General features: G+C 38.8%; 1 protein-coding gene across 1 annotated transcript; it reads right to left on the reverse strand.

The window, feature by feature from the left end:
• Positions 1-6,197: 6,197 nt before the first annotated feature.
• LOC149817450 (cytokinin riboside 5'-monophosphate phosphoribohydrolase LOG1) lies at positions 6,198-11,760 on the reverse strand. Its single transcript, XM_089984525.1, has 7 exons — positions 11,641-11,760; positions 10,906-11,003; positions 10,738-10,768; positions 10,286-10,385; positions 9,535-9,605; positions 9,292-9,435; positions 6,198-6,328 (listed from the first exon to the last, which is right to left on the reverse strand). Exons 1-7 carry the CDS (start codon positions 11,758-11,760, stop codon positions 6,236-6,238), a joined length of 657 nt encoding a protein of 218 aa, XP_089840651.1. The 3' UTR covers positions 6,198-6,235.
• Between the last annotated feature and the right edge of the window lie 3,764 nt (positions 11,761-15,524).

A 15,524-nucleotide genomic window follows, 5' to 3' on the forward strand; every position in this document is an offset into this window, starting at 1 on the left:
CTGATCTGAGCTCCATAGCTCTAGAAGCCTCCTCTTTGCCTCCGCCCTCTGCGGTCCCAACCCTTCGCCCATCCGACGGCCGGACGACGCTCCTGAGTTTCCTGCCTCTCCTCCGTCGGCGTTTTCCGTGACCTGCTCCTCTCTCCGGCAGGCGTCCTCCGTGACCTGCCCCTCTCTCCGTCCGACGCCTCTCACCAACGCTCTCTCCCTCGGAAAAATCTAGCCGTTGAGCCATCATCGGCCATCTGAGGTCTGCCATTTTCGGGGTCTTGGCTTCTCTCGACATTCCATCCCAAACCCCTGTTTCCATCGTCGGACATCAGGCAGCCTTCTGCGGCCACCACCGTCAGCGCCCATCTTTAGCCTCTTTCGACCGCCGTCGGCCCCAGCGGCAGCCATCACCATCTCCAACGTTGGCCCCCCAGCAGTAGTCATCTGCGGCAGTCCCTTTTTTTGTACGAGAAAAGCATGAGAAAAGGAACCTCATGATTGTTTCACCTTATGGAGCGTGTTGCAGTGAGGGAGTGTGTGTGTGTGTGCGCACACGCTAGCATGAGAGAGAGAGAGAGAGAGAGAGAGAGAGAGATCAAATTTCAAGTAAACCATCCAAACATAATAAAATTTTAATTCTGGATGTTTCCCAGTTTTTCAAGTACATCCAAACATTACATTTATACAGAATTTAGAAAACTTGAATTTTTAGTAGTTTGAAAAGTAGAAAACCAGAAAACTAAATTGCTAGATTTACAACCAAACAGAAAACTTATTTTAGTATGGCAGGGACTCCGCCCTTGCCGGAAAATAAGAACGAGGCAGGGGGCAGCCCCCTGTCGGAAAACAAGGAGGAAGGGAGAGCCCCCTGCCGGACGAAGAGGAAGAACGGAAGAGGGAGGAAGCATACCTGAGACCGGTGGTTGGGGAAGAGGGTGGCTGGCTTCGCCTGTGGCTACGGTCGCCAGCGTGACTGCAGGGGATGAAGACCGGGCGGTTGGGGGGGGAGGCAAAGATCGACAGGGCAAGCCCCTCCCCCTGTCATAAACCCCTCTTTAGGGTTCGGCCCTAACGCAGGTAACATTTGAAAATGGACCTTTATAGACTTGGTCAAAGTTGATCGAGTCTATAAAGCGGACGGACTCAGCCCAGGTGCGTCGCCTCCCCAACCGAGTCTGTGTGACATAGGTTATGGATAAAATAATGCCTTGCATCTAAATAGAAGTCCATTGGTGCATGATCTTTGAAGATGATATAGTAATGGTTAGTCAAGAAAAAGATAATATATAAAAGCAATTAGAACTTTGGAGGAACATGTTGGAGAAAAATGGTTTACTAATTAGTAGAACAAAAGTTGAATATACAAAGTGCAAGTTTAGTATAAAAGCTAGTGATAAAAGTTGCCTATTAAACAATGCCATAAGTTTCAGTATTTAGGGTCTACATTACAACAAAGTGGGGGATTTGAAGAAGACGTCACTAATAGGATCAATGTCAGGTGGGTTAAGTGGAGACAAGCTAATGGTGAGCTATGTGATAAAAGAGTATCTCTAGGACTGAAAGGACGTTTCAACAAGACTGCTATAAGACCAACACTATTATATGTAGTTGAATGTTGGGTGACTAAAAAACGATAAGATAGAGTGCATGTTGCAGAGATGTGTATGTTAAGATAGATGTCCAGGGTTATAAAAAAGGATAAAATTAGAAATAAATCTATTAGAATGTGCCTAGGAGTTAGACCAATGAATGATAAAATAAGTGAATGTCGTTTAAGATGGTTTGGACATGTTGCACAAAGACCTCTTAAATATTGCCATGGTACAAGTAGAAGGAGTTAGGAAAAGAGGAAGACCAATGAAGACTTGGAAAGAAGCAGTTAGAGGTGACATAAACTATAGTAAAGTAACCAAAGTTTTAGCTCTAGATAGACATGAATGGAGAAACAGGACTCGTAAAGCCAACCCCATGTAGTTGGGCGATGGCGATGGCAATAACCAAACAACATAACATACAAACCTTTAGTGCTCTACATATTTAATGGGGTGTCTAAACTGCCCACTTGTTCTATCTCTTTGAATAAGTGGGTGCATCAAAACACCCATTAGTAACGAGCCATAGGATAGGAAAATTTGTTCAACCTAACATCCAACCCTTAGTTGTCATAGGCGCTAGGTGGAGCCTAGGCGGTGAGCCCCTAAAAAGGCCTAGGCGGTACCCAAAATAAATAAATAAATAACATAACATAAAAAACATAATAAGAAACATGTATACAACATAAATAATTGTCTTCTCTTTGTTCTTATTCTTCTCCTTCTCCTCCTCGAAGAAGAAAACAAATGATGTCTTAAAAAAAACTTCAAAAAAAAAGCCTAGGCTTTAAAAAAAAACCTAGGTGGTGACAGCTTAGGCGGCAATATAGGACCCAACCGCCCAGATCTGGTCGCCCAGGCGATGGGGCTGCGCCTAGGTCGCCTAGGAGCTGCCTTTGACAACTAAGATCCAACCTATAGACACCAAAGTTTATTTGGTCACAGTGCAGTTGTAATTCAATCGCTAGTGAATTTCAACTTATAATCAATCAAGAACTTTCTTCTGTATCTAATTTGTAAAGACAATAATCTCAACAAACTCAAGAAATTAGACATTTTCCTTAAGCAAGACATTGTATGTAAGAATCTACGTAGTGTTGTATACATAGATACTAGTACAGTAGGTGGATACAGGATGCAATTTGCAATAAAAGCGAAAAATGAGTTTTAAGTAAAAGTGTGAAGCATGAAGCGTGATGGAAGCATGTAGGAAATGATAAAAGAAGCACAAAATAAGTGACACAAAAGTGGAAGTGAATAGGAGGTGATAAGGAAACAATGTTATGACTACACATAACCTATAACAAGAAGCAATGTGGAAGTAAATAGTAAGCAACATCGAAGAGAAAAGGAAGAGATGTGGGAATGAATAAGAAGCGATGTGGAAGATCATATGAAGCAATCTTTCCTATTATACAATACTTGTGGTTACGAGAATCGAGAAGCATGTTTGGTAAGCATGATTTTTGCAGTTTAGAACTGCACTTTCGAGCTCCTTAGGCATTTTCTGTTCTATGGCTATATACATTTTTACGCAGGTGAAAGGTGTCCATCCTGTAAATACAAATAAATTTTAGGAGAACCAATAGTCTCCCTCACACCCACCCTCCATGCACTTCCATTATGAACTCTCTCTTTTTTGGTGTTGCATTTCCATATTCTTGCTTCCGATCTTGCACCCGCATTTCAACTCTCAATCATTATATAGTTGGAAGATGCTCTTGTATAGTAGTCAACAAGCATTGGGTGGTCCAAATCCAAATTATGGTTCTGTTATAATTAGTAATTAGGAGCATTTCATTTTATTCTCTTTAACTTGGATATTTGTCCATAGATTTGGAACTCTATTTTGGGCTTGTGTTGCTCTAAAACTGTTTGCTAGTATTAGCACTTTTAGTGTAATTAGGAAATTGTGGATTTGGTATAAGTGTCTAAAATGGTGGAAAAGGTGGCATGGCATTTGGATGTGAATTCAACGAGCATAACAAGAAAAATGACAGAGTCCACGCACTCCAGATTACCGATTCCCATGATTTGGACTACTTTGGAAGTTTGAAATTTCTTTCCCAAATTTTGATTCATTAGGACACACCAATGTCAAGACATTGTTGTAATTGCATATTGATCAGATTCTAGTGTGTCTAAATATTGCAAATATGGAGTAGGTTCGGATCTAATCCCCACCTGTTTCCATTTACTAGATGTGACATCACATATGGATCTGAAGACTCTGAACCAGGCCATATGCAGTTGTTTCTTGTTCTTAAGAATATGAGCTGATGTTAAGAATAAGAGCGATACTCTCAAGCATCCCGATTTCTTTTCCTAAAGTACATATGCTGATCTTGAGTGATTGCTGAGAGTACTTTTGTCCCAGCCTGTGCTATACGTTTTTGCTAATTCTTGTGGTGAACTGAACATATGTATTTTTTTCCTTCCCTCCAACTAAAGAATTTAATGGATTGGTTGTCTCATGTCTGTAAAGGAAGCCTGCAGAAGTGTGATTTCGATATGCGTTGAGCACGTGGTAGAGCTGTTTCTAGAAGTATTATGTCCGAGTTTTGGATGATGCCATTACGTTATATCCACACTTTTAATAGCACCACATAACAATTAGTCTTCTTGTCTTCAGAAGTTAAGCGCCTTGGTTATACATTTGAATGGCCAAGATGCTTACATGCATCACGCTAAAGTTGAAAAAGTTGCATCTGGTTATGAAAATGAAGATATTCAAATTGTAACCAGTTATTAAGCAGCTCGTTCATCCGTCTTGTGATGAAAAAGCATATTTCTCATTCCAATTTCCCATGCAATGAGAAAATTGTCCCCCAAACGAGGCAGAGAATCGGATAGAATCTCTCACAGGGATCCTCTAGGATAAATTCCTAGGTGCTCTCACAACAAAAGGGCAACACATTTACCTTGATTCCTTCCAAGTAACCCCTTCCAAACAGATCTTAACATAAATAAATTAAAAGACTAAGCTTACCTTAAGAAGTAAATGGTCAAGCGTGCTAAAAACACGAGCATACTGAAAAAAATAAACATTTTTCTGTCCCTAAGGACTCTTAGGGAGTGTTTGGCGCCCAATTGATCTATAAAACTACCAAAAGTTGCGATCTTGCAAGGCGACATCCCAACTTATCCAATTAACCTCCATAGTCGGGCTCATCCAAACACACAATCAAAGCGGAAAACATCCGACCCTATAGGGGGGGAAACTAAAACATAACAAACAAAAAAAATTAAAGTTCACGAGGGAATATCCAAGCAACGCTAATCAATAAACGAATAATGTAAAACGGAAAAGGAACTAGTGTGATTCTGATGGTAAAATAAAATCTACGGCAACTCGTTGAGATCAGAGATGCAAAAGAAACGAGGGAAAAAAAAAAGAGAGGCGTAATTTCCTTGGAAACAGAATACGGCACGAAGTTTTACATTTCTTACCATCGTACGGGAAGAACGAGGATTTCCCGGCAACCAGATTGCTCGGGAGCCTTTCTCTGCGGCCATCGGTGGGGGAGATTCTGAAGGAGGGTTCCAAAACAAGGCTGGGGCTTCGGGTTTCGCGAGCGGCAAGAAACAAGAGTAGAAGACGGGGGCCCTTTTATAGGTGGAGGAAGGGCGAAAAATGCTTGTGTTCGTGCGTTTCGTTTGCAAACGGATCGGGTTTGATGGGACACAGGGTCCGAATCAACACTTTATCTCCGGATATCGATCATTAAAAGTAAGATCCAAAAGATCATTCGGACTGGATTTGGATTTACACATTCCAAATCATTTTCAGATTCGAATCGGTGTTTTGTATCTAATTCAGTCCGTTTACACAATTTACATGTAAAAACCTTGGTTTCGGACTTATTTTACGGGATCCAGCATCACCATATATGTTTGAGATTGGGATTCAATCTTATGTTACTGGTTCTTATTCAGATTCAGACATGGATCTGGATTTTTATAATGCATGATCCGGTATTTATCTGATCCGTTGCAACACTACACTACGGCCGACATTGATTGGGTCTGGTTATCTATTTGGATCAGATACAGAGCTCTAGTTCCAGATTTGGTTATGGTATAAGAACCCGTGGAGCTGGATCTGCTGAAAGTGGAACAAATGCTTTGCTTTTTCAACTGAAACAGTAAAAAGTTCGGGTCAAATGTAGTTCCGATCTGCATCAAAATGTACTTGTTTAGCATGTCCTATTTCGGATCCAAATATACCCAAGCATATTGGATCCAAATCCGAACTAGATTCAAATGCATACCATCATATCGGGTTGGATCATGTTTGGACTTTGGACTCGAGCCCGAGCTACGTGAGTCCAATGCAAGCCACCTTGACGTAGCGAGATCAAGAAGCGGACTCTTAAGCATTTCAATTAATTCCAGATGAATCGTAGAGAAGGTTTTCTTTGTATATATTATATATCCAACAAGCTCAGGCACTCTGTGTTGTATCTTTACAAAACCCAAAAAGAAAAAAGAAGAAAAAAAATCCTGGCATTTTTTCCCCCTCCAAATCGAAGTTTCTCGTCTTATCCTTTCCACACCCTCCCGCCCTTCCCAAAAGAGACCGGCAAATATCTTTCGTTCACGCCCTCGTCCTCCTCTTCTTCTTCTTCTCCTCCTCATCCTCCTCCTTCAAACTACCTCGAGATCTCGCATTTGGGAGAGTAGCCGAGCTGTTCCATTTCCCAATTGAGCTTCGACGCCACTCTCTCATGGCGAGGCACGTACTCCTGCAAGACGACGAGGCGGATTCCCCGTTAAAACCAGAGGATCAAGAAATGAATCATGATTTTCCCCCGTTAATCTCGATCGCAATTCGCTGAAAACCAGAGGATCAAGAAATGGATCGTGACTTTCCCTTTTTCTGCATTAAAGAGGGAACAATGCAAAAGTTGCGTTTGGATGAACTAGATCGAAGCCAAACGAGGAGGAGACGATCTCTGGATCCCGAAAATTTCAGAGATCAGAAGATGAGATCGAGCCGTCGTGAAAGGAAAGGATCCAAAATCTCCGTCTGAATTCTCGTTTTGCGTTTCAGGAACCAGAAAACGGCAAGGGATTCGGCTTTTTTCTTGATTTTGAGATTGAAAACGAAGTTTGTGGAGTAAGATCCCGGGAAGCATTTATGAAAAAGGATGATAACTTTGATACGGAAAACAGAGGAATGAAGTGCATTTTGGAATAAAATGGCCTAAAATTATAGGTTATTTCTCCTTCTGATACTCGTGACAGAGAGAAGATGAGATCGAGCAGTCGTGGAAGGAAAGGATCCAAAATCTCCGTCTGAATTCTTGTTTTGCGTTTCAGGAACTAGAAAACGGTAAGGAATTCGGCTTTTTTTCTTGATTTTGAGATTGAAAACGAAGTTTGTAAAGTAAGATCCAGGGCAGCATTTATGAAAAAGGATGATAACTTAGGTGAAGAAAACAGAGGAATGAAGTGCAATTTGGAATCAAACGGCCTAAAATTATAGGTTAATTCTCCTTCCGATACTCGAAAAGGAGAACGTAAGGTAAATATGTAATTCACAACCTCACGTTATGCGGATGAGATGCACATAGATCGGAAGAACGAACGAAACATAACGAAATTTTATCAAATAGTTTAGAGTAGCTATCGAAACAAAAAATAAATAAATGAATGTAAGATTCAGTGGTCCCACAATGCACGGAAACTTTATGAAGAATAGATTTTTACATCAACATAGTTGGATCCAATAATGCTTCTAACCGTAGTCACCACTACTGTTCTCGGTAAGGTTTTTCTCGAGAGCTATTTTACAAAGTCGTTTCTATCAAAAAAATCTCGGAAAAACAACAGAAGTTTTAAATTTTGAAAAATATAAATAATAATAAAAAATAAGAAATTGTAGATTTTATAGTACTTTTCTTGCAAAAATATAAAATAATTAGAAAAGTTTTAAAATATAAAAGAAACAAAAAATATAATTAAAATATACAAAAAAATTATTTATTTTGAAAATCTTGGAATATCTCGGGAAAATATTCCAATATTATCATCATATTTTAGGTTCTGGCAATGCTTTGAAAATATGAGGAAAGTCTCAAAAAAATATCGGCTGACCTTGAAATATCGCACTGTTTCAAAATATCAATGGCATTGTTGACAATGCTTCTAACTAAAAAAAAATGCAAACACATGAAGACTATGATTGACTAAATAAATGAAATTAGGGCTTTACCCAAGATTGTGGTACTTAAATGTGATAAATATTTGGTGCTAATATCATAAGCCAATATTGTCTACCTTTTATTGCAAAAAAGGTATTACCTACTTAATCAAATCTTTCGAATGTGTTTAGCATGATTGCTTTGTTATAAGAAGCATGCTTTGGCCCGAATATTTTTCAACATATGCACTTGATTTTTTGTACATGAAATTTTATTATGTTGCATGTTATTGGTTTTTAATTATTGTCACAAACCTATTTAAACTACCAAAAAATCATTTAACCTAAAATATGTTTTTCTATTAAATAAGATATATTATTACATTTGTGGCATACAGATAGTATTTAAATCTAGCAGGAAGCCATAGGTGCAAACTCTATTTGCTAAATTAACCCCATAGATGCATTTATGGTTTGTTTAACAAAAAACATGAATAAAATCATTTGGATGTACAATCTATAGGTTTTTTATCGTGAAGATTTTGGTGCATATATATATATATATATATATATATATATATATATATATATATATATATATATATATATATATATATATATATATATAATGATCCGGAATATCATAAAATGACACATTCTCTTGTTTTCTTTTGTCTAGCTACTGAATATTAGATATAAATGAATACATGGTTTATTACTCTGTTTGGTTTATCTAATATTATATGTTATGGTTAGAAACATTCAATTGATTGAAATGATGAAAATATCTTTAAAAGTAATGAGATTTTTTTAAATACATTGTTACTTATTTGAGATTAAAAAAGTCATTTTTTAAATTCAAATAATTAAATTATCATTGTTACATTTTACAAAGTATGTTTTTTTTTTCGTTTTTCTTCAAAACATAACCATACAACAACAACAACTACGCCTTCATCCAAAACAATTGGGGTCGGGCTATATGAATCAACAAAGAAAATCATTCTGGGTCTTCCACATGAATCCTTCTCCTCCAATCATTTCTATCCAATGCCATGTCCTCGGATCTTTTCTATCCTTCTCTTCAAAACATAACCATGTATTTAAAAAAATGTTGATTGCTCGGTTATTTTAATAAGTTGAACATTGCTAATGTAATATAAAATGTTTAACCTTATATGTATGAAAACCGGCTCTTGGTTCATGTTTTTCCTATGTCAGATTTTTTAAGTTAACAAGTCAACGGGCTACAATGTACTGAATTTTGAATCCACGAAAAATAGTATTTTTACATCCAGAAAAGAACTATTTGATTCGCACTGTTTTGACCACGCTGAAGAGTTAGATTTGGTAAAATGACCTCCCTCTAAGAGTTTCAACTTTCAACTACGAAGTCTGGAACCCATGAGGGTAACCAATATTTTTCGATTATACATAACGACCTGCTGTAGTAGGTTATTGGGCTTTGGCCTTCGGGGTGTCTTTGGTTAGCAGGGCTTGTGCAGTTTCTTTTCATCATGCATAGTTTACGCAGGATAAAGGGGACGAGATTATGGAGCTTACTTCCAGTTTCTTCACCAATTCCTTCGCGTTTGGTGCAGAGATAATAATATGGCGAGCGCTGGGGCTGATGAACCCTTCCTCCACGGCCTTGTCAATGAAAGACAGCAGTGAGTTGTAGTACCCGTCAACATTCAGCAACCCAACCTGAAAGCAAGAGAACGAACCCGTTAAGAATGATTGCTAGTCAGTGGAAGGTATGTAGATCACACCCCTCCTATAGCGGTTCTATAGATTAGTATTTACCGGCTTATCATGTATCCCTAGTTGTGCCCACGTTATGACTTCCAGTAGCTCCTCTAGAGTCCCATATCCTCCTGCATGGAATTAAAAATTGGAGTTATTTTTATTGTCTTTTCGTTGCTTTAGTGCTAATATTATGGTTTTCCTTTGTGCGTATGCTACCCTTGTTTTATTCTTTTTGTTTTGTGGCACGCTGATGATGACATTTAGTGGTGCAATGCTTTCATAAAAGAAATAAAAAAAAAAAGTCACTTAGGTGGTGCAGAACTACCCACTTGTAGGATAACAAACACTGTGGCAACCATTATAGTCTTCAGTTGATCGACCATTGGGGTCCTTTAACAGATCGTTTTTTTTTATGTCAGATCTCAGCTCAACGGATAGAAAAGTGAGAAAAAGTTCTCCTTTTATCATGGTTTTGGAGGGCACCAAGCTGCACTCTCCGAGTGGGCCTTGACCAAAACAGGAAAAATAAGAAAAACGAAAGAAGAGGAGGCATTGGGATCAGGGGTTTATCTTCGAGGGGTTCCTTTCACACCATTGCCCTAAAGGTCCAAAAAAGATGTGCAGGACATGTCATTTTGTCATTGCTTTCTTGGGGCAATGACAAAAAGAATGGTAGGAAACCCCAGAATCACAAGGGCATTTCAGGCATAAACACTATAGGCATTTCTCCCTTTTTCTCCTCAAATATCTCCAGTAATCACAAAAGTTGAAGTGCCGGTCTCTGGAAATGTCTGATCTTTACACTAACCTGGTAGGGCGATAAAGGCATCCGACCGTCGTGCCATCTCTGCCTTTCTTTGATGCATGTCTGCTACTGCCTTCACCTCTCCCACAGTCTCCCCTGTTATCTGAAAAAGCATAAAAAGAAATGTTGAGAGAGAGAAAGTTGCTAAGAGGTGGTTGGTCGAGTGCGGATACTGAAAGAGGAGACGGCAATGTCTCCGACAAAGCTGACAAGGGGTTTTGGTATTTTTCATGGGGTGTTGCGCTCTCATGATGAGTAGTCTCAGAATAGATGGGCTTTTTGCCCAGTGGTCTCCTTCCTTGGCGATTCCTCCGGACTGGAACTCGCCGAGTTATTGGAAGAGTGGGATGGAAAACTTTAGTGATAATTTGGGAAGAGGGCAAACGAAGGGAGGTTTGGATGATCTTATTAGAGTTTCCAAAGAACGAAAATCAATAGGGCCTTTTTTAATATACCTCTCGAGGCATGAGCGTCTTGGGAATAACTCTGCAGTGGGACAATATCATGACAAAAAAATTAGAGTTAATTAACCAGAAAATGCTTCATAACAGGCTGCCTTGCATAGTCTTATGAGTAAATTATTTATGAAATTGAAAAGTAGTGAAGAAAAGCCACCATCTTACCCAATGACATGGCGGCCACCGTTGTATACGGCCTGTGACACAAGACCCATGAGCCCAACACTTCCTCCCCCATAAACAAGATCTATGTTCCTCAACACCTGGTTACACCAAAAAACAAAGAAAATGTTTATATTGTACATGAAATTTCCTTTAAGCCTACCGTAGAAACATCATGTTTCGTTATGTAAGAACTTCATATGTGTATGATACACTAGCCAGATCCACTACTATCCCCGCCACACCACACACCCCACCCCCACATACACAGGTTCCAGAAAAGGGCTTGAGGGATGCAATAAGAACTGTGTTAGATTTGTATGTATAGAAAGACGAGGTGGCTTGCCAAAAATAAAAAAAGGATGAGGTGAGATTTTGCAGGGTGATGAAGGGATGAGAAACCTAACAGGAACCAACGAAGGAAAACGTAGAAGGAGAGGATAAAGCATGACTTTTTTTTTTCATGCACTTGTTAGGAAATAAGCATGGACTAACAAAGGCAAACCTAAAATCATATCCAGATGTCTACCGACTGTCTGCAGAAGTATGTGAATAAACACAAGAAAGAAGAACATTGTGGCCATCTGTGGCATGAACAAATATAACTAAGTCCCTGAAATGTTCACTATATGGGAAAAAGACAGAAAAATCCTCAGAATGAAGTCTAGGAAAAGACCGAGAGAGAGAGAGAGAGCAGAAAAATGCCATGCTTTGAGACAACCACAAATCAGAGCATACCAGTTCCTTCCCAAGCTCAGTGGCTGCATCCTGATAGCTCCTCTTCTTCCCCTGGCTGCTACCACAAAACACACAGATCCTCTTGAATTTTGATTGCCTCATTTCCTTGTCTCTCTCCATCCTTACCCCTAGCAGGCTAGGTATCAGCTCCCTCTATATATTTTTCTTTTCAACCCCCTCTCCCCCCACCCTTTTTTTCGTCCTACAACTGTGCACCCCTTGCTCCTCCTTGTCAGTGCCCTCTCAGTAAGCCCCAAATGAGAATGTCCACAGCAACCTCATCTACGCGTATGAATATATATATACTCACCTTCGCACATGTGGATCAGACGCGCACGCAACCAGACAAGGGGTCTTTCATTTGATCTAACCATTAAAATATACATGCGTGGCTTATATATATATATATATATATATATATATATATATATATATATATATATATATATATATATATTTATCTCCATCTTGATGTAGCCTGGCCACGCCCTCCAACCCGACAGGGGTATTGTACCGATTGAAACATGGAATTTTTAATAACACGCTTACCGTTAGACATCCTAACCCATCCGGCATTACGTGCAGAGAACAGTCATGCTGTCCGTAGTCAGGCCATTCCCTCTACTAATTGCTTTGCCTTCTTGTTTTGCTCATTTAGTCGAGATGCAATAAATTCCCAACCCATGCTTTTTATTTTTATCGTCTTCCTTATGAAATATTAAATCCACCCCTCACATTAAGCTCAATTATAATTTTATGTATGCATTGCCCGGGGCCACATACCGTTTGCTCATGAATTGTAAGCCTTCTTTTTTGTTGAGAGGATTTAAATTTTTTTTTTAGAGGATCAATTGTAAGACTTAGGGCACGTTCGGGTGCCTCAACTCGACGGGATTTAGAAAATCATTCTGATTTTAAATCCCAGTGCAACCCGTGATTTGAAATCTCACGGGTTGTCTGAAATCTCATGTTCGGTTGAACATGAGATTTCAGGCTATTAGCCCTGAGAAAGCGATTCTGAATGATCCAACCGAACGTCCCATTAGTAAGCGCTAGGGTCGGAGCAGTTAGTCAAACCCAAATTTGTCTTTTGGGTATTTCCGGTCTCCGATGTGTCGTTATTGATTGCTTTCGTGTCGTGTGTGCTTGCAGATTATTTTTTGAACTTCCTCTCTTTTTAAAATTCATGCACTTCTTAATTTTTCATTTTTTTTCTCTTTTACTAACATAAGTGATTTCATATGCTTATATAATTACCGTTCAGCAAAATTATACTGCATGGTCTCCCACCATCATGCCTAGAACTGACGATCTAGGCGGGAAATGCTTGGGATGCAAAGGCAATTTGTGCCGCATATTAGTGCAAATCATGAATTTTCGTGTGCATAATGTTAGTAGTGCAAATCATGATTTTATGTGTGTAGAACGTTAGTGCCAATCATGATTTGGTGGGGACTGCGGATGGTCCGATGGAAGTAGCGTTAAAGCATAAGCTTCCATGCTTAGTTAAATCACACACAGCTGCTTGTTTCGTAAAGGCTACAGACAAAAGTGAAAGACCATTGTTTGTGCATGTGCGTGCGGCGTTGCATCAGGAGTATAAAATACTGTTCAATAAATTAATCCTTGATCATAGGAACTAAACATGGAATGATATAAGGTTAACGTGGGCAAGGTGAGATTTGTCAGCGTCGTTTACATGAATATTATACGTTTTTCTTCTTTTCTACATTTTAACATTTTTTTTTCGAGTGGTTTTCTCATTTCTGCATGTAATATGTTAGTTCTGGCCCCTTCTATCACTTTGCCTTTTCGTCTGAAAATTTCCGATCCAAGGGAGATCTGTCCGCTCAGTTTAGTACTCCCAACCCAGCCTTTACTACGCTTCTCTTTCCCAATGACTTTCATGTTTGAGACACATAACTTGCTGGATGCTCCTGTTACTAATACCCAACGCCCCTCCCCCTCCCTCTCTCTCTCTTAAAATGTGTATCGTGCACAAAAAAAAGATGGTTAAAGATTAAAAAAAATTAATAGAGATAAAGATGGTGATGAGGAACCGTTCATATCGAGAAACGGTTCCTCATTACCGTAGTAAGGGGAAAATCGTAGGAGCCTTCCCACGATTTTGAATGAGTGGGGAAAGTGGGGACTCCCACAGTTGTGAGATCCCTACCCTCTACCCCCACTGTATTCTAAAAAAAAAAACGGAGAAGAAAAATTTGCAAAGAGAAAGGAAGTTGCACATAGGAAGAGAAATGAAAGAGAGAAAGAGAGACATTCTTCGACGAGGAAGTGATCACAGGTAAAACTCCTCCCCCCTTTTTAGGGTTCAGTTTTTGTGAGCATGTGAGACAGAGTCCCAGATCAATCTGGGTTTGGGTTCAGTTTTTGTGAGCCTGTCAGACAGAGTTTGGACCCCTTGTCTTAGGTCCAGACCCAAACTGAAATAAATCTGGTTCAGTCTGTGCCAACAGTGACTGGATCTTTATTTGGATCCAGTTGATCCAAGCTCAGGTTAAACTGGGTCTAGATCCATTTAAGCCTAAATGTATCTGAGTTCAGTTGGTAACAAACCCATTCTGAATCGGGCCGAGTTCAGTTGTATCAAACTAGATCCACATCCAATTTGTTCACTTGAGAGTGAGGCAGAGACTGGATCTCTATCTCAGGTCCAGTTTGAATTCAAACTGAATTTGGTTCAATTTATACCAAACTGAATCTAGATCTAGTTCACTTAACTAAAGAGAGAAAGAAACAGACTGAACCCTTTAGGTTCAGTTTAGACTGAAACCAGACCGAGGCCAGACCAGACTTGGACTGAGTTCGGTTAAACTCGCAGGACAATAAAAATACCAAAATACTCTTATATCATGAAATTAGTAAAATGATCATAAATTTTCACTCTAAACTCATAATCAAGTGATGTTTGGTTCATTGAAATCGGAACAGAGAGAGATTTGTCCATCCTAATCTCATGACCAAACATACAACACAAAAATTGAGGTCTGACAGACCACTTTGAGAGGGATAGTTTGATAATTTTATAAATATAACAAATATGATTTAATAATTAAATAAGTTTTTGTGTAATGTACAGACATGACTGTTATTGTGAGACTCGACCACAAGTTAGAGTTCAGCACTTGTGTTTGAGGTAAGAGATATTATAAGTATGTCTAGTTAATAATAAATAATATTTTTGTTCATGAAATTATATATGCTTGAGAATATAGTTGTTACCTTGCATGTTATGCAGCTATATTTTTTAAAATTATGCATCTTTGAGAGATAAAATGAATGCATATGAATTAGCTCCTGTGCAGAAATTATTTCATGTGTTACTGAGCTTCAATATGACATGCATGATTAGAGAAATATTGTATTTTAGATAAAAATACATACATTGAGTTTGAGAACATATAATTACATGTTGAGAATATAATTGAGTATTTGAGAGATTTTCTTTAGTCTATTCTTTCAGTTATGTTTATTACAAGATTTGAGTCATCTTAGCATGATGGATTTTACCCCATAAATCCTGAAAGAGGCGACAAATGAAAAGGGCTACCTAATAGCCATTAGAATGAGAGTCACCATAAACGTGGGCCACCCATGATTTATTTATGTAGAAACACTACATCGATATAGAGACACTACATCTTTTGCATGCTTAGATATTTGTGAATATCAAAACCCTAGGAATATTCTAAAAATTTTACTTGAGATAGAGAGCAAATAAACTCGAAATAGTTTATGTGGGAAAGCGAGAGTTGCATAAAAATATTTTAGAGGTTATTTTCACACAGTGAGAGACTCTAGGAAAATCATGATGTAGCATGAACCACAAACCTTATGGCTAGGTCTAGCTCTTCAGTCTGACT

The sequence above is a fragment of the Nuphar pumila genome, chromosome 13 (genome assembly GCF_984573655.1).
Source record: "Nuphar pumila chromosome 13, dmNupPumi1.hap1.1, whole genome shotgun sequence".
Classification (NCBI taxonomy): Eukaryota; Viridiplantae; Streptophyta; class Magnoliopsida; order Nymphaeales; family Nymphaeaceae; genus Nuphar; species Nuphar pumila.

What these genes read in the sequence shown, in the direction of transcription:
- LOC149817450 (XM_089984525.1), bottom strand. Translation starts at nt 11,760, where the DNA reads ATGGAGAGAGACAAGGAAATGAGGCAATCAAAATTCAAGAGGATCTGT. An exon ending in TGCCTTTATCGCCCTACCAG is followed by an intron (nt 9,606 to 10,285) that starts GTTAGTGTAAAG and finishes AATTCCATGCAG; the next exon opens with GAGGATATGGGACTCTAGAG. An exon ending in TAGGGATACATGATAAGCCG is followed by an intron (nt 9,436 to 9,534) that starts GTAAATACTAAT and finishes TCTTGCTTTCAG; the next exon opens with GTTGGGTTGCTGAATGTTGA.